The 25408-nt window shown below is 42.8% G+C and overlaps 1 protein-coding gene and 1 long non-coding RNA gene across 2 annotated transcripts; one reads left to right on the top strand and one right to left on the bottom strand.

Moving 5' to 3' along the window:
* The first annotated feature begins 955 nt into the window (after nucleotides 1-955).
* LOC100540035 (acyl-coenzyme A synthetase ACSM4, mitochondrial) lies at nucleotides 956-12964 on the top strand. Its single transcript, XM_031555886.1, has 13 exons — nucleotides 956-3942; nucleotides 4767-4977; nucleotides 5350-5557; nucleotides 5927-6070; nucleotides 6844-7000; nucleotides 8136-8215; nucleotides 8950-9073; nucleotides 9574-9654; nucleotides 9751-9852; nucleotides 10837-10964; nucleotides 11349-11448; nucleotides 11874-11993; nucleotides 12499-12964. Exons 1-13 carry the CDS (start codon nucleotides 3691-3693, stop codon nucleotides 12583-12585), a joined length of 1794 nt encoding a protein of 597 aa, XP_031411746.1. The 5' UTR covers nucleotides 956-3690; the 3' UTR covers nucleotides 12586-12964.
* Nucleotides 12334-20867, bottom strand: LOC109370274. The gene is made up of 3 exons (XR_002120290.1): nucleotides 20357-20867; nucleotides 17383-17495; nucleotides 12334-12532 (listed from the first exon to the last, which is right to left on the bottom strand). It is a non-coding gene; the product is annotated as an uncharacterized LOC109370274 (long non-coding RNA).
* Nucleotides 20868-25408: the final 4541 nt, after the last annotated feature.

Below are 25408 nucleotides of genomic sequence, written 5' to 3'. Positions count from 1 at the left end.
ATGACTACTCATTCTGATGAACCTATGATCTTCTCAAATGGTTAAAAAGGAAGAATATACAAAGTTCTTCAGGCTAAGGTGCAAATTATACATGATTGACAACGCTGTAAATGATTACAAGGAGAAAGGTTACTCTAGAAATTATTACACTGCCTGGTCAGTTTTGTACTATGTTCTTCTCTCATTACTTTGAAAAAAGCAACTGGTAAAGGGGCATCACTCCAAGTACTTCTTAATTAGCACGTCTGAGGTGCACACCTCCAGGCAGTCTTCCCAAAGTGCCTTTTGGGAAGCATGTCTTGAAAGCTGAATAAACCAGCGAAGAGGATCTACTGCAGGCAACTCAATCCATCCACGCTCCCCAGAGCAAACAGGTTGGTAAAATGTGTTGTTCGTGTTCTCAGTGGCGCGGTCACCAAGAAGAAGCAATTGGTACTAATCAGGAAAAATGATTTCTGATTCTAGCAGCAATTCAGAAGACTTTCTCACTACTGTATCCTTTTGTCAATTTTCTTCTTTCGTTTTCAAAACTTAATGTAAATTTTGTCAGACCACCAGGGAATCCTCCAGTTAAAATCTCTTTCACTTTGTCAGCTTTGAATACTCTGTCCAAACTTGAACGGTGCTCCTGAATGTCTGTAGTCTCCTCTCTACCCACTGTTGTGTATATTTTGCTCTTACAATGCTCTTAAATCTACAGATTTTAGCTAAATCATAGAATTAGAGCACACTATGTTATTAGAGCTTACTATGATATTAAAAAGAATAATCAAAATTATTAGGCCTTTGTGTTACAGGGCTGAAAGTAGATCCACTGGTTTTCAGCATTAATGGTAGTGGTCATATCTCAAAGAAAAGTTACATTTAATGCAAAGCTTGCTATTTTTCAATGAAAGTGGTTTTCTTAAGTAAGAAAAACAAAAACATTTCTTAGAATATTTAATATCCTTTTTTTTTTTTTTGTAGAATTTAGGGAATATTTAACAGGCCAAATTTCACAAGTAAAACCTTTCTAGATTTTTAGAATAAATCACATCCCTGTTAATAGGATTTTGACTTTAAATGCAATTACCACCTAGATTCTAAGTTTCTCCTCTATAATCCTAATTCTGAAGAGGATAGCATGATTCTTCTGTTGCTTGTCATGATCCCTCTGGGGTACACATGTAGACATCTGAATGCATGTACTGGATTTTAATCAGATTTGCTTTCCATTCCCTGTTCAAGCACCCACTCGGGAACCTGATTTTCTCTGTCAAGGAGAAACATCCTCTTACTGCTGTGAACCTGATTTTATTCATTTTTAATGGATTTATTTGTTGAATTGAGCACTGTTTTACCAACTGATGCTGGAAAAGGGCATGCAAGGACACAGAGTCATGTGATTCTGAAGTTATGGCAAATAAATGTATGCATTCTGACTCATTGCCAAAACACAGTCCTGTTTACAGAGAAAAATATGCAACTCTATCAAGCGTAGTTACTGTGCTCATTGTATCTGCTGTAGTTTCCATGAAAATAAATTTATTTATTACTTTTGGCCTACATATATGCAGCCCAAGACAATTCTTCCTCATTCAATGGGGCCCTGGCAAGCCCAAAGATTGGACATCCATGCCCTGTTGGTTTATTTAAAACTGCTGAGTATTTTCTAACACAGTTCTGTGAACTACTTTGTTTTTGTCAAATTACCCATTGAGGGTGGGGGCCTCATCATGCCAGAAAAATGACATTTTTTTAGCCAGTACTATTTATTCTACTAAAACAGTCTTTCAAATGTATTAAGATAACATACCATAAGCAAAATACTTCATTTTTAATCACTGATACGTTCAGGTTGATTCAAGCGGATCTGTTTTAATCCAGTCTGGTGCTCCATGTTAGACGTGGTTTAGTGGGCAGTACTGGTGGTAGGTGAGCAGTTGCTCTTGCACGTCTTTTCCCACCTTATGATTCTATGTTTTTGGTGGTTCTGGTGGTACAGGTAATTCTATTCATGTCTGAACTCCACTGACAGCCATGAAACGATAGCACTGAGGTGAAGCAGACCTGCAGCTGAATGTGGACCAGTCAGGGGAATGACTGCAGCCCCATCTCAGCCTTCCTGCCAATTTCTGATGCCAAGACCATGTTTCTCTTTGACCACTCTTGCCTCTTTGCTTATTCCTCTGGGTTAAAGGCAATGGGTTAAATACACCAGGTTAAAAATTTTCATGCATTTTTCCTTCACTCAGCAAGTTAGAAGTGAGCAACTGGTAATTCTTTTGGAGACCTCTGTTATTACTATTTCCCAGCAATGATAATGAATGATATTACTGGTCACTGAATGTTTTTCTATGGCAACAGTGCATAACACTCCATCAGGCGTTGTGTAGATGCATGATAGTTTCCTGTACTGCTTATATCCAGTAACACATTCGTGTTTATTTTGAATACCTTTGTGAGATTCTTTGCTTCACCAAAGATCACAATCATAACAAGATGTTGAAGCATTCTGCATCCAGCCCACACAGTTTTTTGAGCTGTCGTATATCACTGAAAAGATTTAAGCTATGCAAGCTGTAGGTATCTGAGTTCATTGTCCTGATAGGAAGATCAAATGTGATTGTTACCAGCTCCTGCTAGTAAAAAAAGAAATAATTCTGCTGTTAAAATATTTATTTTGTCAGGAGGAATAAAGTTTTTTTATTAAATCGTGGTCAGTACTTCAGAGGTTATGGTTGTAAATATGGGACAATATAAACTGAATACAACACTAACTTAAAAACATGGGGCAAAGGACAAAACTTACTGTTTTTGCAGCTTCACTCAGGTTATGCACATTTCATGTGGACCAGAAATTAATCAACAGCTTTCTTGTTATTTTTTCCAAGCTGGCCGATGGCTTCATTCTTTGTAAGAATAGGAAAGAAAATGACCTGAATACCAGCAATCACTCACCTAAGCTTGTAACACGACTAGTAATTTATATTTAGCAGCTGAAGAAGGAAAATCAATAGAAAGATACAGATTTCAGGGTCATCATAGACTGCGTTGTCCCCTGCTATTTCTGCAGACTCTTCCAGAGGCAAACCACGTTTTGTTCCATGTTGGATAGTGTTCATGTATGCTCAGCAGGCACCTTTAAACAGCATTCCATCACTGTTTGGCAACAGTCTGAAGCAGTCTTCCAGGTTACTGACAGTAATGATAAAAATTTAAAAAAAAAGAAAAAAAAGAATAGCAATAAAATGAAAGCAATTCATTAGATTGCAGATCATTTATGATTCTAGTGGTGAGAACAGATAGAAGAGGGAGGACGTTTACAGTGACCAAATGGAAACTGGAAACATCCTTCAGTTCCACGTGAAACAAAAAGAATCTCAGAAAATCAAATACCAAGTGCTCTGGTGTAAGAACAAATATCCTTCCATCATGTAGGTGATGTTAGCAGTCTTGAAGATCTATAATCTGTATGGATCAGCCAAGCTACAGACAATATGATCATATCAGTAGTCCTTAAGAAGCTGTTGGTACAAAATACATGAGAGCATGCTGGGGAACTTTGCATTTAAACATCAATTTTGCTGTGAATAGCCTAAGTGAATTTAACTAATAATTAATCGATTCATAATAGAATTATCTTTCTTTGGTTAATTTCAAGATAGTGTTTCTCTTTTTCATTATTTTTGTTACAGAAAAACAATAGCAATGATTCCATTAACTTTCTTACGCAGTCTACAGCATCTCCATTTATATCCTGCCATGAAGATTTGTAAATTACAGACTCTAAAATTGTTGTGGACTCTGAAACCTCCTTGTAGGACTTTCCATAGGCATCCCAGGCTGCTTGTCTCTGATGTGCACTCTCAGTACGAGTCTGTCAGGCGTGGTGAACAGGAAATACCAAAGTACTTTAACTTTGCAAGTGATGTACTGGACAAATGGTCTGAGATTGAAAAGGTAGGTGATCTTTTGTTGGGCAGATGAGAGTCTTTAATTAATTTAAAATAATAACTTCTTTTTATTAAAAAATAATCAGGTGCTAAAAACAATTTGCATCAGGAAATGATGTGGGATCTCATTTCTTTTTGCTTCATTTATTACAAGTGTCTCTGATCCTTGGTGCTTGTAGGCGGAAAAAGCAATGATAAGACCCTCATGACCCTGATTTATCCTTGGAATGGTTGTGCTTATTGCTTCTGCATGCCATGGTACTAGCTGTCACATCATAAAAACAAGAGTGGCATAGCAATAATACTGCATGCCAAGGAATTTTCTTCCACAAGCATGCAATTGCCTTGCTCCAAAGTAGAGGCTGAATTTGTCCACATGTCGTGTCACTGATGACCTCTTGCTTGTTTCACTCCTTCTCCCTGAGCTCTCAGGCTTGTCCTGGAATACTGCATTCTCCTGATTTATTTTCTCCTCTGCCTGGGTAGCTTCTGTTTGTTAGTATTCCACAACTCCATTCAGAATATCACAAGTATTAGGTGAAGTATTTCATGTTGCCCGTTACCTTCTTAAGAAAAATAATGCTCAGACAACTTGAGTCTGGAGATGCACAGAATGGTGAACACTGCAAGTTAGAAAAGGGCAGTTTGTTAGGAATATCTGACTATGATTCATAGTGAGTCTTGCACTCCCTAGAGACAAAGGAAAATAATGGCTCATATGCAAGTTTGGAAACACCTATATCCTCCACAACTCGCAGATACCTGTGCTTTTATAATTATGAAGTCTTTAAGAAGAAATTGGGGTTTCTTTGGAATCCTTGTGGTTTTTAGGCTGGAAGAAAACCAACAAACTCTGCTTTTTGGTGGATAAGTGGTAATGGAGAAGAAGTAAAATGGAGCTTTGAGGAGCTGGGATTCCTTTCTCGGAAAGTGGCCAACGTGTTGACCAAAGTATGTGGACTGCAAAAAGGGGACAGAGTCATTGTGGTTCTGCCACGAATCCCGGAGTGGTGGCTGGTGAACGTGGCTTGCATTCGAGCAGGTCAGTGAGCATATCTGAGATCAGTAAAACCGGTTTTTTTGAGAGGATACAGAATCATTTATAAAGGAGAAGTAATGTAAATTAATAATCAGTGAGTTGCCTAGCTACCAATTACGCAGGCAGCCCTGAAGGATTTGCAGTAGGTGCCATAGAGCAGGTGGCCTGGGGGCATGGAGAGCTGAGGAGTCACCAGAGAGGTCCACCTCCTTACAGGAGGGCACAGCAGCTGCATTACTCCAACATTAACTGACTTAGGAATGTCAGGGCAAATCCACCCCAGAGGTCAGTTTGGGAACAGTCGCTAGTTTAGACTCTTAGAAAAGGATCAGATGCAAAAAATGTTATTCTAAATTAACCATATTGCTCTTCCAGGGATTGTCTTAATTCCAGGAACATCCCAGTTATCAGCCAAAGACATATTATATCGACTCCAGGCTTCAAAGGCCAAGTGCATCATCACCAACGACACTCTGGCTCCTGCAGTAGACTCAGTGGCATCTGAGTGCCAGTTTCTTGAAAACAAGCTGGTGGTGTCCAAAGGCAGTAGGGAGGGATGGCTGAACTTCAATGAACTGTACAAGTGAGTATGCATGAGCAGCATTGCAGTCACGATGCAGAAAGCAGACCTGTTCTCCACAAATGCTTATTTACAAGTATTCATCAACTGTGAATATTCATCAAGCACCAACACTAAGCTTTAGTGGTGTGATTTCATGACTGCCTGATTGCTGTTTCCACATCAGAGTTGTTTGCTGATAGCAGATGTTTACCAACAGTCTTCAGTTTTATTCCAGGAAGTTTCTACCCTGTCCTTCTTAAGTGGAATCTTGTCATGGAGGAAAGCGCAGTTCTACATGATTTCAGTCTAATTTGGTGAAAGGCTTCTTTGAAGCTTACATTCTGAAGCCCATGTAATCACTGAAGTCACCAATTGCATTGTGTTTTACAGAAACCAGCCTGCTGACCATTCCTGTGTCAAAACAAGGATTCAAGATTCAATGGTTATCTTCTTTACCAGTGGAACCACAGGTTCTCCAAAGATGACCGAACATTCCCAGGGCAGCCTTGGTTTTAGACCCCTGTTATGTGAAAGGTATGAAAGGTTTGAGCCTGGTTGATAATTGGAGCTGCACAGTACAACTGATGAAAGGTTCCTGAGTTACTCAGATGTAAGGCTACAGTCCTCCTCCCCCAGAAATCAGGTTAGAAACTCTGACAGATTTCCATATGAGTAGGATCAGCCCCAGTATCTCCATTTTCCAATGACTATCTTCCAGTCCTTCTTTAGAATGGTTCAAAGGACAGACACAAGCTGGGAATATTTTAGAGTGCAAAACCAAGAATATCACGCTGTTTGTGCTGCAAAAATTATGTCATGTGTGTAGGTGAACAGAGTCGAGCTGATGCTGGTTGCACAGGTCAGCCTGATCCCTCAGCAGACATGGAAGTGAAATACCTGGTGTCCAACACAGAATTGATGCATGCTTCTGCTTCAGCCCTACCTTCCTCCCCAAGAAAAGTCACTTTATTGCAATTCTTTCCTTTATTGTAGCCTATGTTATGAATGGCCTCGTATCTTTACCATATATGTTTATTGTACATATAATTAAACCTTAAAGGTCCTTTTATCCCTGAGCTAGCTCAACAAATGAACTTACTGCCAGAGCCCACATATCTCATTAGCAGTCTTGGATTTGATTTTTGTTTTCTACTGGCGTTGCTGGTTGCTGGGTATTTGAGTTTTTTTACAGAAGGAGTGGGGAACGGTGACCCTTTGGTTTCATTTGCTTTCCTTTCGCTTTTTTCTTTTAATTAAACCAAAGTTATCATTTCCTTTTATTTTTTAATTCTTTTTCCTGCTGCTAGGTACTGGTTGGATACATCTCCGTCAGACACGGTGTGGGGCATTACAGACACAGGCTGGATAGTAACTTCACTGGCATCTCTATTTGATGCCTGGGCTTTGGGATCGTGTGTCTTTGTCCACCAGCTCCCACAGATTGAACCATCAGTTATCCTAAATGTAAGAAAAAACTTATGGATGTGTGTAAACCTGCAGAAAAGGAGCAGAAAATAATTTCTAACTGCATAGAAAGATTTAATGACTGTTATGTCCACTGTTGCATTCAAGATGTACCCTTCCATAAAGTCTCATTCACTTTTTTAGTGTACACAGAAGGGGTCCGTCCCAAGATACTTTGATACATTTTGCTCATAGCTGGTAAGCACATGGGAAAATCATCCCAGAAGCAGTACTAATCACATTGCCTTTGTTCCAGTAGCCATGGGAGATAATATTAGCTAATATTAATGCAAACTGAAAATTATTTTCTGCCTCTGGCGGCCAAGATGAAAGTGAACCCCACCTGGAGTACTGTGTCCAGTTCTGGGGCCCCCAAACAAGAAGGACATGGAGCTGTTAGAGCAGGTCCAGAGGAGAGCACAAGATGATCAGAGGATGGAGCACCTTCCCTACAAAGATCGACTGAGAGAGCTGGGGCTTTTCAGCCTAAAGAGGGGGATTTTATAGCCCTTCCATGACCTGAAGGGGCCTACAGGAAAGCTGGAGAAGGAATTTTTATAAGGGCAGGTAGCGACAGAATGAAGGGAAATGCCTTTAAACTGAAAGAGGGTAGATTTAGACTAGATATTAGGAAGAAATTCTTTACTGTGAGGGCAGTGAGAGATTGGCACAGGTTGCCCAGCAAGGCTGTGGATGCCCCCTGCCTGGAAGCACTTGAGGACAGGCTGGATGGGGCTGTGAGCAACCTGGGCTATGGGAGGTGTCCCTGCCTTCAGCAGGGGGTTGGAACGAGATGGTCTTAAAGCTCCCTTCCAACCCAAACCATTCCCCATAACGCAGACAGGCTTATTCTGTCCATGCTCTGAGCTGTCTAGGCAGTCTGGGTTTCATGCAGACAAGAAGGAATGGGATTTTTCCCAAACACTGTGACTCTCCACCTGCTATGCCAAGGGTAGGAGGGTTTCTTGCCCAGCAGAATGTATATACATACATATGTATGAATGTATATACATACATTCTGCTTTTACATAACAGGAGAGCTACCTTTGACCCCTACACCCCTGTGCAGTGTACATCCAGAAGATAGCTTTTGTTGCCTGAGTTTCACCTGTTGTCTCGTTGCTTCACTCACTAGACTCTCTGCAGATTCCCCATTGACACCATGATTAGTGCTCCCACCCTGTACCGCATGCTGGTGCAAGCTGATCTCTCCAGGTACGTCAAGAGATACTATTTGCCCTAACTACATGTTAGCCATTTCCCAGGTCCAGCTTTTGACCCAAAGTGGGGTCATAATTCAGTCTAAAATATCCTTTATGAAGAGACAGTCATGCAAGATTTGTGAGTTTTGCTGCTTGTAGAGAAGCTTGATATTTTCCACCGGTCATTTGAGACTTTTCATTACTGAACTTCTAAGCAAATCCCAGAGGGTATAAAACTAAACACCTGGGAAATTCCAGTTCCAATCACCAAGTTAACTGTCCATGCTCTGGGAAGCGCTGTCACCCCCGGACAGCATTAGCATAACTGCTGGGGACCGACAGACCTTCTGCTCCAGTTTCTCAGTGATGAACAAACTGTCGCTCCTGGTTGCTCCTCTCCTGTACTTTCTCCCTTGGGCTGTTGCAGAGGGTCAGCAGTCACGCCCCTGGCTCAGCAAATTGGTCCCTGGTTAGTTACAAGCTGGTGCTTAAATTCCAGCTGACTTCAGCAAAACTTTTACTTTGTTTTTCATGCATGTTTAACTCTACTTGTGTGCAACACTGAGCAAAGACTGATATCCTTGCTTTATTGGGAACCAAAGAATCAGGAATCCTCTGGTTTTCCTACTTCGTGGGAATAACTTCCTGAGTAAACAGAACTCCAGGATTATTTTACAGCATTTTGCTCATCCTTGTCTTATGCAATAGATTTAAGTGTTTCTCTTTGCTTTTTGACCCTCTGGGAAGTTACAAATTCATGAACCTGAAGCACTGCATGAGCGGAGGGGAGCCGCTAAACCCAGAAGTCATTGACCAGTGGAAAAGCAAGACAGGGCTGGACATCCATGAAGTGTATGGCCAGACTGAAGCGGTAGCGTCAATATTCTGTTAAATCTTTGTAATTCCCTTTTGCTTAATGAAACATTAATGCTTGTTTTCAATAACGCAGCCTATTTCTTCTTTCATGTTTCTGTGAATGTTTCAGTAACCTCTGATCACCCTGAAAGAGCACCTGTGCATGGCTCTCCTCACAGAACCTCTTGGAAATGGGGATTGTTGGGAGGGGTTGTGCACTAATATTTTCTTAAATGTCCTTAAGCAAATGCCAAACGACAGTGCCAGGAGAGAGCTAAAAGCTAACAAAGATGGGCTAGTAGAGGACATAAATTCTTTGTAGTTAATGGATTAGTATTCCATTCCAATAGTAATCTTTTTTCTTCATCTTGCTCATTTCTACTTTACAGAACCAACAACCAGGATCTTCTGAATCTTAATTCCTTTGGCTTTATTCTAGAAAATGCATGCAATGAATTGAATGTGAACGTAGTGGTTTTCTATGGCAAACCTTCATTTTGATTTTTATTTTTACAGGGAATAATCTGCTCTGTTTCTAAAGGAATGAAGATCAAACCTGGATCAATGGGAAAGGCCGCTCCCCCGTTTGATGTTCAGGTTTATTGACTGCTTTTTAGACTTTTCCATAGGTAGGGGGTGAGTGTTCTTATTTTATTTTGCTTTTACTGAAGTACATGTTGCTTTTCGTTCTAGGTTGTAGACAAAAATGCTAATATTCTGCCTCCTGGACAACAGGGGGAAATTGCTGTCAGAAGCAAACCCGTAAGACCACTTGGTTTATTCACTGAATATGTAGTAAGTATTTTATTCCTCACCAACAGCAATATCCCCAGAATATCTGAAATTCCTTAGGGATTAAAAATGCCCTGTGTTTTTCACCAGTTTTCAGGCTTGCTGGCCCATTTTTTGAGTCCTGAACTGTAGAAGCAATATATTTTGGTAAAGATAATCTGAGAATGAATTCCTTAGATGCCCTGTGCAGACTGGAACCTAATGGGAAGCTATACTTCCCCTTAAGGTTGGATATTCTGGGTATCTGAAATTCCTTTTCAGAAGCAGTGGTGATGCATTGGCACAGGGAGGTGGTGGAGTCACTGTCCCTGGAGATGTACAAGAAATGTGGAGATGTAGCACTTGGGGACATGGCTAGAGGGCATGGTGGGTTGGGTTGAGGCTGGTTATCTTGGAGGTGTTTTCCAACGTGAATGATTCTATGATTCTAAGATGCACTTAATAATAGAGTGGTCAGGGTTGGAAGAGACCTCAAGGATCATGAATCTCCAAGTGGAAAAATGTGATCCAGACTTCATTTCATCCCATTATTTGATTCAGATTTTTGTTCAAGAACATTAAAACATGGATCTGAAAAAGCAGCCTAAAACATTTCCCTACCATCCTTATCACAGACAGTGACCTCACTGGGAAGTACCATATGTGCACCATATGCTATCTGAAAAGCTCATTAAGTATTTATGTTAAGGATTGACTAAAAGATCAAGAAATGTAGAGAAAACATGAACGATTCACTTGCTTGGACTGGTGAATGTTAGACAGGTGAAGAGAAGAATTTATCAAAGATTAAGTTAGTTTCTTTTCAAGAGTCAAAACAGTTTTTTTAAGTCTATTTTATTGTATTTTATATCAATATCAGTATAATTCTTGAAGAGTATTGACCAAAAAAAAAAAAATTCCAATTAATTTAACATTGTGTGTGTTATAATATAATGCATAGCTGATGCATTCTTAAAATGTAAGTTACTATTTGTAATCCACTTCAAGGATAACCCTAAGAAAACTACAGAAAGCGAGCGTGGGGATTTTTACATCACAGGGGACAGAGGGACTATGGATGAAGACGGATATTTTTGGTTTATTGGAAGAGACGACGATATCATCATTTCTTCAGGGTCAGTTTGTGTGCTTCTCTTCTAAACTGCTGTTATGCAGTGTTACTGCTGTGCTTCTGACACAATGGTCCTTAAGGTGAAATGCATTACCTCTCACCTTATGAATGCTCACTTTTATTAGCAGTTTTTCTTAGACTGCAGTATTATCATCTTACTCGTGTATCTGTATCAGTTTCCCCTGCAACTCATCTCTTTCAGCACATGAGCACAGCACAACCTGCCTGTTTTCCACTGGCATAGGAGGGATTTTAATCTAGTTTCAGTTTTAACTGAAATTGAAGGATACCTCTATCATAGCCAAGGAAACATGTTATTTCAGTACTGGTTTGGTACCGGTTTTCCAGCTCACAAAATCAAATCCTTTGTTGTTCTTCCCTTATCCAGGTATCGCATTGGGCCATTTGAGGTAGAGAGCGCCCTGATAGAACACCCAGCAGTAGCAGAAACAGCTGTTGTCAGCAGTCCAGATCCCCTCAGAGGAGAGGTAATGATGCTGCACAGTGGTGGCAGAAGCCATACGTTTGTTTAAATGTATAAGTATATAAATAAGTTCCTTTTTTCTGAGTAATGTACAGCTGTAAGGCAAACTTCAGAGAGAGAAAATATTCAGCAGGCTCTGCAAAGACAATTCTTGCTACCCCTTCTTCTTGACCCCCTATGAGGATATAGAGCAAATGCTCTTTTCCTGCAACAGGGGCAGGAAAACTATGCTTTGAACTTTCCCCTCAGCTTAACAGTGTGCAGAAGCTGGGCACAACCATTTCACCTCCCGCTCTGGTTTCTCTCTTATTCCTTCTTGCACGTCATGACTCCAAGCTCACATCATGTCATAACTGCTCACTGGTAGCCAATGTATCAGTTCTTAAAAACTAACAGTGTCAGATCACTCTTACTGACCTTGTCTTCTAGGTTGTGAAAGCATTTGTGGTCTTGTCTGATGCCTTTTCATCCAGTGACTGCGAGAGCTTAACCCGTGACTTGCAGGAGCATGTCAAGAAAACTACTGCTCCATACAAATATCCCAGGAAGGTAAATGGTTTCTGGAGAAACTAAACCATAACATCCTTTCATAAATCTCAGGAAAATTATTATTTGGATCTTCGCTGTTCACCTGAAAGAAACAGTGATGATATGCTTGATGTTTCTCAGAAATATAAACATTATAGGAAAAATGCTACCAGCAATGCTTTAGTTTACATATGTAGAACTTGTAGAAACTAAGGACCATTACTTGATGCCAATATCATCCCTCTTCTCTTCATTTTGTCATTATTCATCTCTGTTCTCAGGTAGCATTAGTCTTCATCCTTTAGTTACAATGCCCAACTTGGTTAGCTGGTTTTTGACCATCTAGGAAGCCAAAGAAAACTTCAGAAGATGCACACTTTGCTGCCTTTATTTGGCTTGGACTTGATCCTATAGGCTAAATGTGTTTACTGATGGGAGATCTCCTTGTTCTCCATGTATGTTGAGAGACTTGGAAAAGCTGCTCTGCAGAGATCATGCTGCATCATTTTCTGTCTTTTTTATGTAGGTGGAATTTGTCCGGGAGCTACCAAAGACAATCACTGGGAAGATAAAGAGGAATGAATTAAGAGCCAAAGAGTGGGGACAGATGTAGCACTGTGTGGAATTTAACAGAACTCCTGTTGTTCCATTAATGCTATATTTCTCTGTTAAAATCAGCCTGGTCTGCCTTTTGTTAAATGCCTGAGCATCAAAACTTGTACATAACACCAAAGTGTGATGTCTGCATCTGTTTGCAAAAACTTCTAATGTCAGCACTACAAGTTCAGATCCTGATGCACTGCTGGGAGAACAAACCAATTATACAATTCCATTCTAGTCCTTACTATCCAAAACTTCACCAGAACTTAGCTGGTGACCCATCTCTAATATATAACATCCAAGATCACAAAAGGATAGGAGGAAGTTTTTCACCCAGAGGGTGGTGAGGCACTGGAACAGGTTGCCCAAGGAGGCTGTGGATACCCCATCCCTGGAGGCATTCAAGGCCAGGCTGGATGTGGCTCTGGGCAGCCTGGTCTGCTGGTTGCCAGCCCTCAACATAGCAGGGGTTGAAACTAGATAATCATTGTGGTCCTTTTCAATCCAGGCTGTTCTAGGATTCTATGATTCTATTATTATTAGCTTCAAGCTGCAGAAAGAGGCGGGTGTGGATTTGAGTTGCTTACATGCACTGACCTTAAATGCAGCATGCTTTAAACTGAATACAGTCCTTCTAACATTTACTGAAGATGGAAAGACTCCTCTGCTGATACCAAAAGACCTTCCTAAACCTATGTTCATGTGTTATGTGTTGATGACAAGTACTGCCAGCCTCTACCATGCTTTTTCCACAAATGTCGTTTAATACAGAGAGTGGCTTCGTTGCTCATCCTCTATTCTGATCTTCACATACAAGAGGCAAAACTCCTGTACCACCTCTGATGCTCTTTAAAATAAAGTTTGCTGTTCAGCAAGTGACCCAATTTGTAGACTAAACCACAGTTCTTTGCCACAGTAGTCAATTGCTGCATGAAGAGGCTACATCAGCAGCCACTTAGGTAGAGGTGAAACCAGTGAGAAAACTCCCACAGTCTGGTTTAGATCATCACATCTGCTTAACTTCAAGCTCTCTGCTTTCTAAAGAAGTACGAACTATAATGTGCACACCCTTTCTCCTCTCCTCTCCTCTCCTCTCCTCTCCTCTCCTCTCCTCTTCCAAATTACTAAACCTACTACTACTTACGGTCTAGTCTCTACTACGTCGTACGTACGTACTCGTCGTCTCTCTCTCTCTCTCTCTCTCTCTCTCTCTCTCTCTCTCTACTCTCTCTCTCTCTCACTACTCTCCTCTCTCTCTCTCTCTCTCTCTGCCTCTCTCTCCTCTCTGGCCTCTCCTTCTCACTCTACTCCACTTCCTCTACACTTCACTCGCTCACCTCCTCCTCTACCTCCTCTACCTCCTTCCCTCTCCCCTCCCTTCTCCCTCCTTCCCTTCCCGTTCCCTCCTCCCTTACCTTACCCTACCTTACCCTACCCTTACCCTACCTCCTACCTCCTACCTCCTACCTCCTACCTCCCTACCCTCCCTACCGTACCCCTTCCCTCCTACCTCCCTCCTACCTCCCTCCTCCTCCTCCTCCCTCCCTCCCCTCCCTCCCTCCTCCCTCCCGTCCCCTCCCTCCTCTGCCCCTCCCCCTCCCCCGGCACGAATTTTCATTAATTGACAAAACATCTCCAGCCTTCAGCAGTCCACTTCCATTCATTAATTAAGAGCAAATGGCTGGAAAACAGCAGCATCTTTGGGCATGAGATAAGGTCTTTTCCAGCTGCCTCCCTGCTTGGAGCTCCTTTCTAGAGTGAGATGTGGAGAATGCTAATTTTGAGAAAATAAAGCATTTTTATTTCTTGGGATTAAACGTTTTGGTTATGTCAATGAAACAATTTCTGTACCAGCAACAGCTGAAATGAAAGCAATTGTCAATAAATACATTTTCTTTGCTGACAGTCACTTCATTGTTTAATGCTCCTTAGTATTTCACAGAGATTTCAGAGCACTTTTCAGTATTTCAGTATTTTAGAAGCATAGGTTACATTATAGTACAATTAGTCATTGCTTTCTTACATGCACTTGTTTCAGCATGTCACATATCACTGCCACAAGCTCTTATCTGTATACAGTTCTGTTTCCCTTAAAAGTCATACATTTCCGGACCCTTCAGGTTCTCTGCCTCTTCTAAATCTTTCTCCTTTGTTTTTTTACTATTTTTACTATTACATTTTACTATTGCACACTCAGCCAGAAGCAAAAAGCATAACTGCAATCACATGTATGTAAAAATAAGCAAGTGTATAAACTGGAATTCAGAGACCCTAGAAACAATCTCTGGCTCTGCAATTAGCAGTTGGCTGATTAGAATAGTTTGCCACAGGCTTTAGTGCTGGAAATATCATCTACTGTGATTCCTTACTCAGCTGATTCTAGGAGCTGGTGCTTTGCTGTGAACTAGTAGTCAGTTTTTTGCATGAATAGGACAGGATTGTAGTCAAACATATCGCCAGGTCATTCATTCTACTGTGAGGTGCCCTGGTTCTCACTGCAGCAACCAGGCTGGATGTGGCTCTGGGCAGCCTGGCCTGGTGGTTGGTGACCCTGTGCATAGCAGGGGCTTGAAGTAGATGAGCATTGTGGTCCTTTTCAACTCAGGCCATTCTATGATTCTGTGAACCTCTTACTGTTGATATTCATTATAGTTTTCTGCCTCATGTTCAGGGTAGATGATTTGCTTAATTCTCCTTCTCTGCCCAGGATCAGAGAATTACCAAGAAATTTCTATGCAGAATGATTTTAGAGATGTGGGTTTGCAACTACAAGCAGGTGAAAGTAAAATACATACCTCCAGCTTGTGGCTCTCTTCTGGAGCCACAGAGATTGAATCTTGAATGGTTTATATCATTCTAACTGAAAAACACAACTTTTTATAGACTAGCCTTCCCTCTCAGGTCTCTTCTCTAGCCCCACTGTAGCCCAGCTTCAATTTACCATTATTTTCAGACATTAGAAAAAAGTAATAGCTGCACCTTAAAAAGTACTCTGCATCAGATACATTTTTCCTGTTACCTTCTTTCATGAGAGCTTAGTTTCTCATCCAAAGCCTATGGAAAGGATACAGTGACTTTGGGCTGTATGGTCTCTGTTAGGATTACAGAGGTGCATTGCTTTGCTGAGGTTGTAAATCACACTCCCCCTAGTGTTAACGCTGTCAGTGCCTCAGTGCACATTGCTGAACTTCTGCAAAGACATCAAGGAAACAGAAATGGACCAGAAGGGAGAAGCTGTTGTGTTCTTGAGACTGTGTGGTCCGAAGCTTCTGCTTCAGAAGATAAGGAGCCCTTCATTCTGTTTTAATTGTGTTTAGAATAGGCAATGCAGTTGTTCTAAGGACTGCAGACAAGTCAAACAAGCAACCAGTTATTTTAAACTGTTTGTTTCTCTCCTTTGAACTTTTAGTTAGAAAAAAAGAGAAAGCTTCAGTTTCAACTTGGAACAGCAAATATGTTTTCTCTTTATTTTTCCTCTTCACTGGTTATATCCATTTTCTTGTGGTTTGGGACAGTGGCAGCACAAGCACTGAAAATGCACTGCTATATGTGGGAGACTAGCAGTTTTATTTCTGCAGGATTCAAAATCCACATCTATGGGGGTAGGGTGAGAACCGTGTGTAGGTTGCCCTTCTTTTGGTGGTGTGTCTCTTGTCTGCCAAGCACAACCCAGGGATGGAATTTCCAGTGGCGAGTTCAAAAGAGAGTTTTTGGGATGCTTTTAAACAGGGAATAATGCTCTTATACATAGCATAAGAATGCTAAATAGCACAAGTAGAATGTCTTTCTACTACAGATAATTTTGAAATAGACTTTTGAATTAGGTATGAGCATCAAGACCTCATCTTTTGTTTCAAGAACCTCCCTGGGTAAATACAGTGAGAACTGAAATTAATTGTAGTACTGAGAAATAACCCTTTCATGGATGATGCCATCATAAGCAATGATAAACTGATAGTTGTAGAAACTATGCTTAATATTACAGACATATAAATGTACTGTGTGCATCTATGTGTATATATAGAGAGAATAGAACAGAATCATAGACTCACAGAATCACCACGGTCAGAAAAGACCTCCAAGATCATCTACTCCAACCATCCACCTACCACCAATACTGCCCACCAAACCATGTCCCTTTGTACCACATCAATGCACTTCTTGAACACCTCCAGAGATGGTGACTCTACCACCTCCCTGGGAAGCCCATTCCAGCATCTGAGCACTTTCAGAAGATGAGCACCCCCATTTTTTCCTATTTTTACCTATTTTTAAATAAATTTTTCCTAATATCCAATCTGAACCCACCCACACCCACACAGTGTGCCTGTATAGCTCTTTTTGCATTATGAAGTAAGTTAATGTGTCGTTCGCTAAGAAGTCCTAACGCACTTCCAGAATGTGTTCTGAACTTTGTATTGCAGATTTGCTGGATGGTGATTTTTGTAACTTTTGGTTTGCTATTTTAGCCATTCCACTGGGCAGAAGTATTTAATAAGTGATCTACAACTTCATCTCCTTTTCAGTACAAACATTGGAATAGAGCCGTAATGAAAAACAGAGCAGTAATTGAGTTTGCTCTTAGTCATTTGTAAGGCTCTCTAGATTGTTGGAGTAAAACCAATTATTATATTAATATCTTATATGAGTCTTTATAATCACCCTCTACATATAAATATAGCACAATTTATAAGTGAAACGGCTGTAAGCAAACTTATGTGAGAAGGATTCATTGTTGAAAAGATCAGTTAGAGATGCAACTCAACCTTCCCATTGCAATATTAGATTTAAGACACAGACTAAAACTCACCATTGGTGTCTGAGTTTACATTGGATGTGGCAGAGCAACCAGCTGGTTGGTTTAATTCCATTCAAGGCCAGGTCTTTGCCTCAGCAGGTTTTGTCAGATCCTTCCACTGACGTCTGAAATATGAGGGATTCCTCACTGTGATTTCTGGGATATTTCTCCATAGGAAAAGCTGCCAAAACTGTGTGGTTATCTTTATACCTCTGGGAATAGGACTTATGGAGATGAAGGTGAATATTTCTGGTTTGATGAGATAGACAGTGATATCATCATCTGGGTAAGCTTTTAGTTTTTGACTTTTTTTTTTTTTTTTTCCCAGCAAGTTCATTTTATTCTGTTAGAATTTTGAGTTCTCTCCAAAATAGGAATGGGAGATACAGTTGTCGTGCCTAAGCATAGGCTGGTAATTAACTTCTAAAGGAATTTCACTAAAATTAAGATTGAACTCTTAACTTGGATCTTAATTGAATCTGAAGGGAAAAAAAGACATCACTCCAAATTATTGCAATTTTGCATTTACAGCATTCTTTTAATGAAGCCTTACATTATGATATTGTTGAAATCAAAACATTTGATTTTTTTCATTTTAAAAATGAAAGTAGTTTTTTGAGCGTTTGTATAGGTTTAAGAAAGTAATCTTATCAACTCTAAATATATTATTTGACCTAAAGAATTCTGCTGTTTTCTATTCTGAGTTGAATATTTCAGTCTGAAATCAGCTGAAGTCATTTACCTTTTCATGTTACTGGAAAGAAATAAAAGAAAATTGTTGACATTCATGAATAGCTGCTGTGATCTGGCTTGGTTTACCACTGAACCAAAGACCTGAGGAGTATTTGGTCAGCTCTGTTTCTCAATGCCAAATTCTTATTTCCTATCTAGATGCGGAAAATTATCCAGCACCTGGCCTAGAAATGTGGATTTCCAGTGCTTTGAAAGCAATTAGATTGTAGGAAAGTTATTGTAGTCTTTCTTTTCAACATTATTCATCCAGTTAGTGATTACTGAGTATTGCCTAAATCCATCTCTCTCTTTTAGGTGTAAAAACTTCTACTGTTCTGACTCATCAATTTACATTTCACGATCTTGAAAAAATAATTCCTCATCCTCAAGAGCATGTGGAAACTTTACTTTGTCCAACAAATACCAGTATCCAAATATCAGTATCCACAGGGTTCTGATTAGAAAAGTAGTTCTTGACAGTGCACCCTGAAGTTAAGACTGCTCTAAGAAGTAGGATAATCAGATTAGAAATAGAATCAATTTACATTTTGGAATAACTTAATTTGGTTTTTTTTGTTTGTTTGTTTGTTTGTTTGTTTTTCCTGTACCTCTTTGTCTTTTAATCCAGTTTTTAAATGTAACTTTGAAAAATCTGACCCCGTTCTAGCTATGTAAGTAACTACCAACTGTTTGACCATCATGGCAATACAATCTGACAGTATTTTCTTACACTGAGACTACAAATGAACCTATATCAGATTTCACTGAGATTATGTACAGGGAAATGAAATGCTCTTTCATCTAATCATATTGTTTCTACGAGCATAAATTTAACTTAATTAGTTTAAAAAAAAGAAGCAGATTTTACAAATTAAGTAGATCTACAAAATATTAAATTTATTTCTAGACATTTTCATTAACTAACTGAAGAACAATAATGCTTAGATGTTATAATAACAGGAAGGCTTTCTAAGGATTCAAACTCCATGAGCAGTGTATTTAGAATGGTTGAAAAGAATTTCAAAGAATCCTTGTTCAGAGTTAAACGTGACCAGTTTGTCCAGAACAGCAGAATAAGCCCCATCTGGCTGGAGTAACGATGCTCAGTTCTACCAAAATCATTGGACTTCACTGTCATTTGGCTTCTTTTAGGTTCTAGACATGTTGTCAACTTCAGTACATGGTGTAAAATTTCCCTAAGGCTCTTTGACAACTCTCTGACTCTTACGACTCTTTGAGTCTGTGATATTTATAGGATTCTATAATGTCTCTGGTGTGACTCTTCAAATCTATGAAAACTCTGTTATGACTCTGTGATGATTCTATGACTCTGTTGACTCTATGACATTTCTGTGATGTATTTATGATGACACTAAGACTACTCTATGACCACTCAGTGACACTATGATGACACTATGAGGAATTTGACAAGTCACTGATGTCCCTGTGATACTGCAATGACTCTATGACAAATCTTTAACTCTGTGATGTCTCTTTGATTACTCTGTGATGACACCTTGATTTTTTTACAACTCTATAATGACTCCAGCAGTCCAGCCTTCAGATCCACATCTCTACAATTCAGAGATAAGGGTGTGGTGCAGGACCATGTCAGAGGCCTTGCACAAGGCTAGGTAGATTACATCAGTTGCCCTTTTGCCCACCGATGCTGTCACTCCATTGTAGAAGGCCATCAGATGGGTCAGGCACCATCTGCCCGTGGTGAAGCCATGATGGCTATTTCAGATCACTTCCTCATCTTGCATGTGCCTTAACACCCCTTCTGGGAAGATCTGCTCTATGGCCTTCCAGGCACAGACAAGATACTCACCAGTCTGCAGTTCCCTAGGTCTTCCTTTCTCCCTTTCTTAAAAACAGGAGTGATAGCTCCCTTTTTCCAGTCACTGGGGACTTTGTCATGACTTTCCAAAAATGACAGGCTTGGCAACCACAAAGCCAGTTCCTTTGGGATCCTGGGATGCATGTCACCCAGCCCCAGAAACTTGTACACATTCAGCTTCATGAGGTTGTCTTGGACTTGCTCTGCTCTTATTGTTGGAAGGATTTTGCTCTCCTGAGCCCCACCTTAAAGGTTCAGGGATGTGAGAGGCATGAGAAGCCTGACTGCCAGTGAACACTGAGCAAAGAACTCACTGAGTACCTTAGTCTTCTCTATATCTATTGGAGTCAGTTCTCCATTTTCATCTGTCAGAGGGGAGTACGCTCCCTGGTCTATCACTTGTGACCAGTTTACCTGTAGAGTCTCTTCTTGTTTTTTCACATCCTTTACCTAGCTCAGCTCCATGTGTGCTTTCCTGATCTCATCTCTGCAGGTATGGATGGCATCTTTATATCCTCTATGATGACTCTATGACCACTCCGTGACTCTGTGACAATCCTATGACAAATCTATGACACCTCTATGATGGCACTGTGACTACTATATTACTCTCTGAGGTCTACATGATGACTTTATGATTTATTTGTGATGACTATGACAACTTCAGGATGCCTCTGTGAGGACATTATGTCCATAATATAAGACTCTAGGATGACTCTGTGATGACTCTCAGGTTCTCTAACAACCTTATGCCAGCTCTAGGTCTCTGAGGTTTCTGTGACAACTCTTTGACCCTAACACTAACATTAGCCCTAATGGCATTCACCCTAACCACTAAACCTAACTCCCAGTCTTAAACCTAAAACAAATCCAAACCTTAATGATAACCCTAGCCAGCTTCCCTATCCCTAATTCTATCCTGGGACATTTTAAATGTTCCCACGCTGTCTGAAACCATTCCAATCCGCCCACACTGCGCATGTCCGTCGGCGTAGCCGCGTCCGGGCTCCGCTGCGCACACCGCCAGTGAACTACTGCGCATGCTCTTCAGGGCCGCTATTGCGCATGTCCGCCGGGGGAGCGATGCTGTCCACAGCGGTGGCGCTATTGCGCATGCTCACAAAGATACCACTGTCGAAGTCGGCGGGTCAGCGCCACTGCGCTTGCGCGCTGCCAGCTGCCGCAGTACTGACATTGGCCGGTGGGTGGCAGCAGAGGGCCTGGCGGCGCCACACTGTGAGCCTTTAGGCCGCCTCTGTCCCGGGGAAGCTGCGGCTCCATTGACTGCACGGGGGAGCGCGTTGTGGGCTGCGGGCGGAGAAAGGGGAAGAAAGAAAAAAGGAGTGACGCAGAGAGTGGACATGGATAGGGGCAGACAGCAGGCGAGGAAGGGAACAGGACAGAGAGAGGAGCGAAGGGATGAGGAGGGCAGCAGAGCGGGAAAAACAAATGTGGTGGCGGCATGGCAGAGATCGAGATGGGAAAAATCTGGAGGAAAGATAAGGAGAAGGAGCAGCTGCATCCACAGAAACACAAAGCTGGACAGGTTGAGACAGAACCAGAGGGAGAAAGGCTGCAAAGATGGAGGAGGGAGAGGACATGGGATGGAGGGGTGGTGGGACACAAAGGGACAGGGAGGAAAGCAGAGGGATAACATGAGAAGTGACAAGGCAGGAAGCAGGACAGATCTGAAAGAAAAGTGTTTGGACTTAGAGGCAAAAAAGACATGGAGACAGGAAGCAGCACAGAGTGGAGGAGAAGGACGAAATATAATGGACAGCAAGGCAGAAAGAAAATGAATGGCAGGGACACAGAAAGATTCTCTGCCAGGGGGCAATGAATACAACAGAGAGACTGAAAGGAAAGGTGAAGAGCAAGGAAATACAATGAAGAGAAAAACGGCGTGGGATGCGAGAGTACGGAAAAGCAGAGGGAGAAGAAGTAGGAAAAAATGTTAGGAAGAGAATGAGAGGTATGGGGGGAAGAAAGCTTGGGAAGGAAATTAGTGACAGTCAGCAGAACTGAGGGATAGAGAAACAAAAGGTGCTAAGAAGAGCAGGACAGAGCAGGAAAATAACAGCAACACAGGGACAGAAAAGAAAGGCACAGAGCAGAGAGAAGGCAGAGAGAGGGGCAGGACTGGGAGTGAGAAACAGCAAAAAGAGATGAGAGGCACTGAGGAACAGACAGGGTGAGCCATCTGTCTGTCACGGGGGATAGAACAGGAGTGAGGAAAGAGCTGAAGGACAGCAAGAAGCAGAAAGAAGGACAGGGAGCAGACGAGGGAGAATAAAAAATGCTGGGGTGGAGAGCAGGGATGGAGGGTGAGACAGGAACAGGGAGCAGGGCCTTGCTGTAGGAAAATACACAGATGGGCAGCTGGACAGAGAGAAAATGAGATGAACAGGAAGCAAAGCAATGGGGTGCAGAAAGAGTAAAAGAGATAGGGAGCAGAATAGATAAACTGAGAGAAACGTGGGAAGAAGGGCAGACTGACTGACAGAAACCCAGGAGCAAAGGAGCAGGACAATCTGACTGAAGGGGAAAAAAAAGAAAAAAAAAGAGGAAGAAGAGGCTGAAAAGGCAAGTTAAAAAGAGAATGGGGACAGAGCAGAGGGATAGGGAGAGGGAGCAGGGGTAGAGATTGTGTGGGTGATGGAAGGAAGGGACGGAGCAGGGCACCGGCACTGGGGAGATGTGAGGTACAGGAGAGGGATGCAGATCAGGACAAGACAAAGAGGGAATGGGATAAAATGGAGATGGGCTGCAAGTCACAGACTGAGGAAGGGCAAAAAGAAACAGGATAGAGGCACTCAGGACAGACAGACAGCTGGATGTAGCCAGAAGTGAGGGAAAGATCAGCAGGACAGAGAAGACTGAAAAAATAGAGAGCAGAAGAAAGATGTAGGGACAGGCAGAGGAAAAGAGGAAAGTTAAACACCCAAGACAGAGAAAGAAGCATTTGGAGCAGAGGGAGAAAGAAATATACAGAGAAAGGCAAGGAGGATGGAGATGAGCAGAGAAACACAGGGAACAGGACACCAAGAGAACAGGGACAGGGAGCAGCACAGTGATAGACAGAGAAGTATTAGGGACAGTGAAATTAAGGAAAGAAAAGAGAAAGCAGGACTGAGAATCAGAGAGAGAAAGAGGAAAAGAAGTCATTGAGGCAGAACAGAGGAATGTGGAGCCTTACAGATCCCCCAGAATCCCCGTGAGCCCCCAGTACCTCCCGGAAGTGCAGTGTCCCCCCAGTATGTCTCTGTGACCATTACAGAGCCCCACAGTACTCCTCAGAGCCTCCCAGCACACTCCATAGCCCTAACAACAAAGGTACAACCCCTTTACAGCAGGGCTGAGAGCCTGGCATGCAGAGCGGAGGAGGTCCTGCAGAGGAGCACAGGAGATGACCAAAATGGGGCTCCTGCACAGGACACCATGGCACCTTCCCTCCTCGCACACACAGCCTCATCTCGACCAGGTACCTCACGGACCTGCTGTCAGGGAGAACCTGCAGCCACGGCAGGGCCTGGGCTCTCCAGCATGAGCTCTCCAGCACCACCAGCCATGCTCCTGAGTCCCCAGCAGCTTGCTTCTGACTCCATCTGCAGCTGACAGAGCTCAGCAGGATGGGCACCGACCTGTACCACATCCCAGAGCCAGGGATATGGGGCTGCTGTCACTGTGTGCTGCACAGGTGCCTGCTCAGCCTTCCCAGATAGTGATGGCATCATTTCTCTGCAGAAGCCCATGGGTGTCTGTGTGAGGATAGAGTCCCAGGCCCCGCCCAGCAGGCATTTTCCAGCTTCAAGTCCTCTAATTAATCTCTGCATTGTGCTACTTCATGGTGCAGCAGCTGTGGGAGGAGGAAGGTGTGAGGAGCAGTGAGGTGAGCGTGTACAGCACAGTGGGCCTGGAGGAGGGCTACAGTGGGCATGTGGGCCTGGGCTCCCTCCCATCCTGTGGAGCAGGGACCCGAGGGCCCCATCCTTCCAAGCCCTGCAGCTGCACACAGTACTCCATGGTGTGAGTCTGGGTCGGGGGAAGCATTGCACAGCTCTGCTTACTGTGTCCTGAGGTACACCCAGGACAGGGGCAGCCCAGGGCGAGAGTAATAGAATTGCTTGAGTTGGAAGGGACACTTACAGGTCATCTAATCCAATTTCCTTGCACTGAACAGGGACACCTACAATTCAATCATATTTCTCAGATCCCCACCCAGTCTGATCTTGAGTGTTTCCAGGGGTGCGGCACCCACCCCCTCTCTGGGCAACCTGTCTTAAAAAAATTCTTCCTTCTGTCCAGTCTAAATCTTCCCTTGTCCCATCATCCCAAGGGACAACAGCACATCCTGCTAAAGAGTCTGTCTCCTTTCTTAAAGCCCCCTTTTAGATACAGAAAGGACATTGTCATGTCTCCCCAGAATTTTCTCTTCTCCAGGTTGAACAGCCCCAATTCTCTCAGCCTGTCCTCACAGGGAGGTATTTCATCTCTTGGATCATTTCTGTGGTCCTCCTCTGGACACGCTCCAACAGGTCCATGTCTTTCCTGTACTGAGGACTTCACATCTGGATGCACTCCTCCAGGTGAGGCCTCACAATGCAGAGCAGAGGGGCAGGATCACCCCTTCACCCTGCTGGCCATGCTGCTTTGGATGCAGCTCAGGATGTGGTTGGCTTTCTTGGCTCTGTGGATACATTGCTGCTTGCTATGTCCAGCTGGCCACCCACCAGTACCCCAGGTTCCTTTCAGCAGGGCTGTGCTCAATCCTTTCATCCCCCCAGTTTGTACTTACAGTGAGGGCTGCCCTGACCCAGGACCCACAGAAGGATCTGGGGAAAGGCACAGGGCAGACACACAGTGGGGAATGGAAATGCATCCAAGATACCTGAAGTGCCCCCACCCAAAGAGAGGGGCTGGGGGGCAGCTGAGCAGCCCTGATGTCATCCTGCTACTGCTTTTCTCCAAGGGCCATGAGGAGTTTGTGCCTCCCTGAAAGCCAGGCAGTCACTGGCTGCTGGGCCAGCCTTAGGGTTGAGGGGAGCTGCTGGGGGACTCCAACTGCTGCTCAGGGTCCCTGGGTGCCCCTGGGTGCCTGCCTGGGCTGGGGGTCCTGGGGTGGGCTCTGTGTTTATGGCATGTCTGTGGCTGGAGGACACCAGAAACAATTCATGGATGGTGTAGTGTTGTTGCTGTTGCACACCTACAGGGCTTCGTGCTGTGTGTGTTTGAGGTGCATGCAGCCGTGTCCACTGTCAGCGCCAAGAGACATGAGCTCGCTGTTGGATTTAGTAGAATCACATCGAGTTACAGAATCGTTGGAAAATACCCCCAAGATCATCAAATCCAACCACCAGTCCCATCCCCACGGTGCCGTTAAGCCGTGTCCCCAAGTGCCACGTTGTGTACGCTGCGGGGCGGGCGCTGTGTGCGAGGTGCGAGGTGTCCACAGCTGCCGGCGCTGCA

The sequence above is a fragment of the Meleagris gallopavo genome, chromosome 16 (genome assembly GCF_000146605.3).
Source record: "Meleagris gallopavo isolate NT-WF06-2002-E0010 breed Aviagen turkey brand Nicholas breeding stock chromosome 16, Turkey_5.1, whole genome shotgun sequence".
In the NCBI taxonomy this organism is placed as follows: domain Eukaryota; kingdom Metazoa; phylum Chordata; class Aves; order Galliformes; family Phasianidae; genus Meleagris; species Meleagris gallopavo.
Note: the sequence above shows the minus strand (reverse complement) of the source record. Positions and strands in the feature narration are given on the sequence as shown.

What these genes read in the sequence shown, in the direction of transcription:
- LOC100540035 (XM_031555886.1), top strand. Translation starts at nt 3,691, where the DNA reads ATGATTCCATTAACTTTCTTACGCAGTCTACAGCATCTCCATTTATAT. An exon ending in AATGGTCTGAGATTGAAAAG is followed by an intron (nt 3,943 to 4,766) that starts GTAGGTGATCTT and finishes TGTGGTTTTTAG; the next exon opens with GCTGGAAGAAAACCAACAAA. An exon ending in AACCATCAGTTATCCTAAAT is followed by an intron (nt 7,001 to 8,135) that starts GTAAGAAAAAAC and finishes TTCACTCACTAG; the next exon opens with ACTCTCTGCAGATTCCCCAT.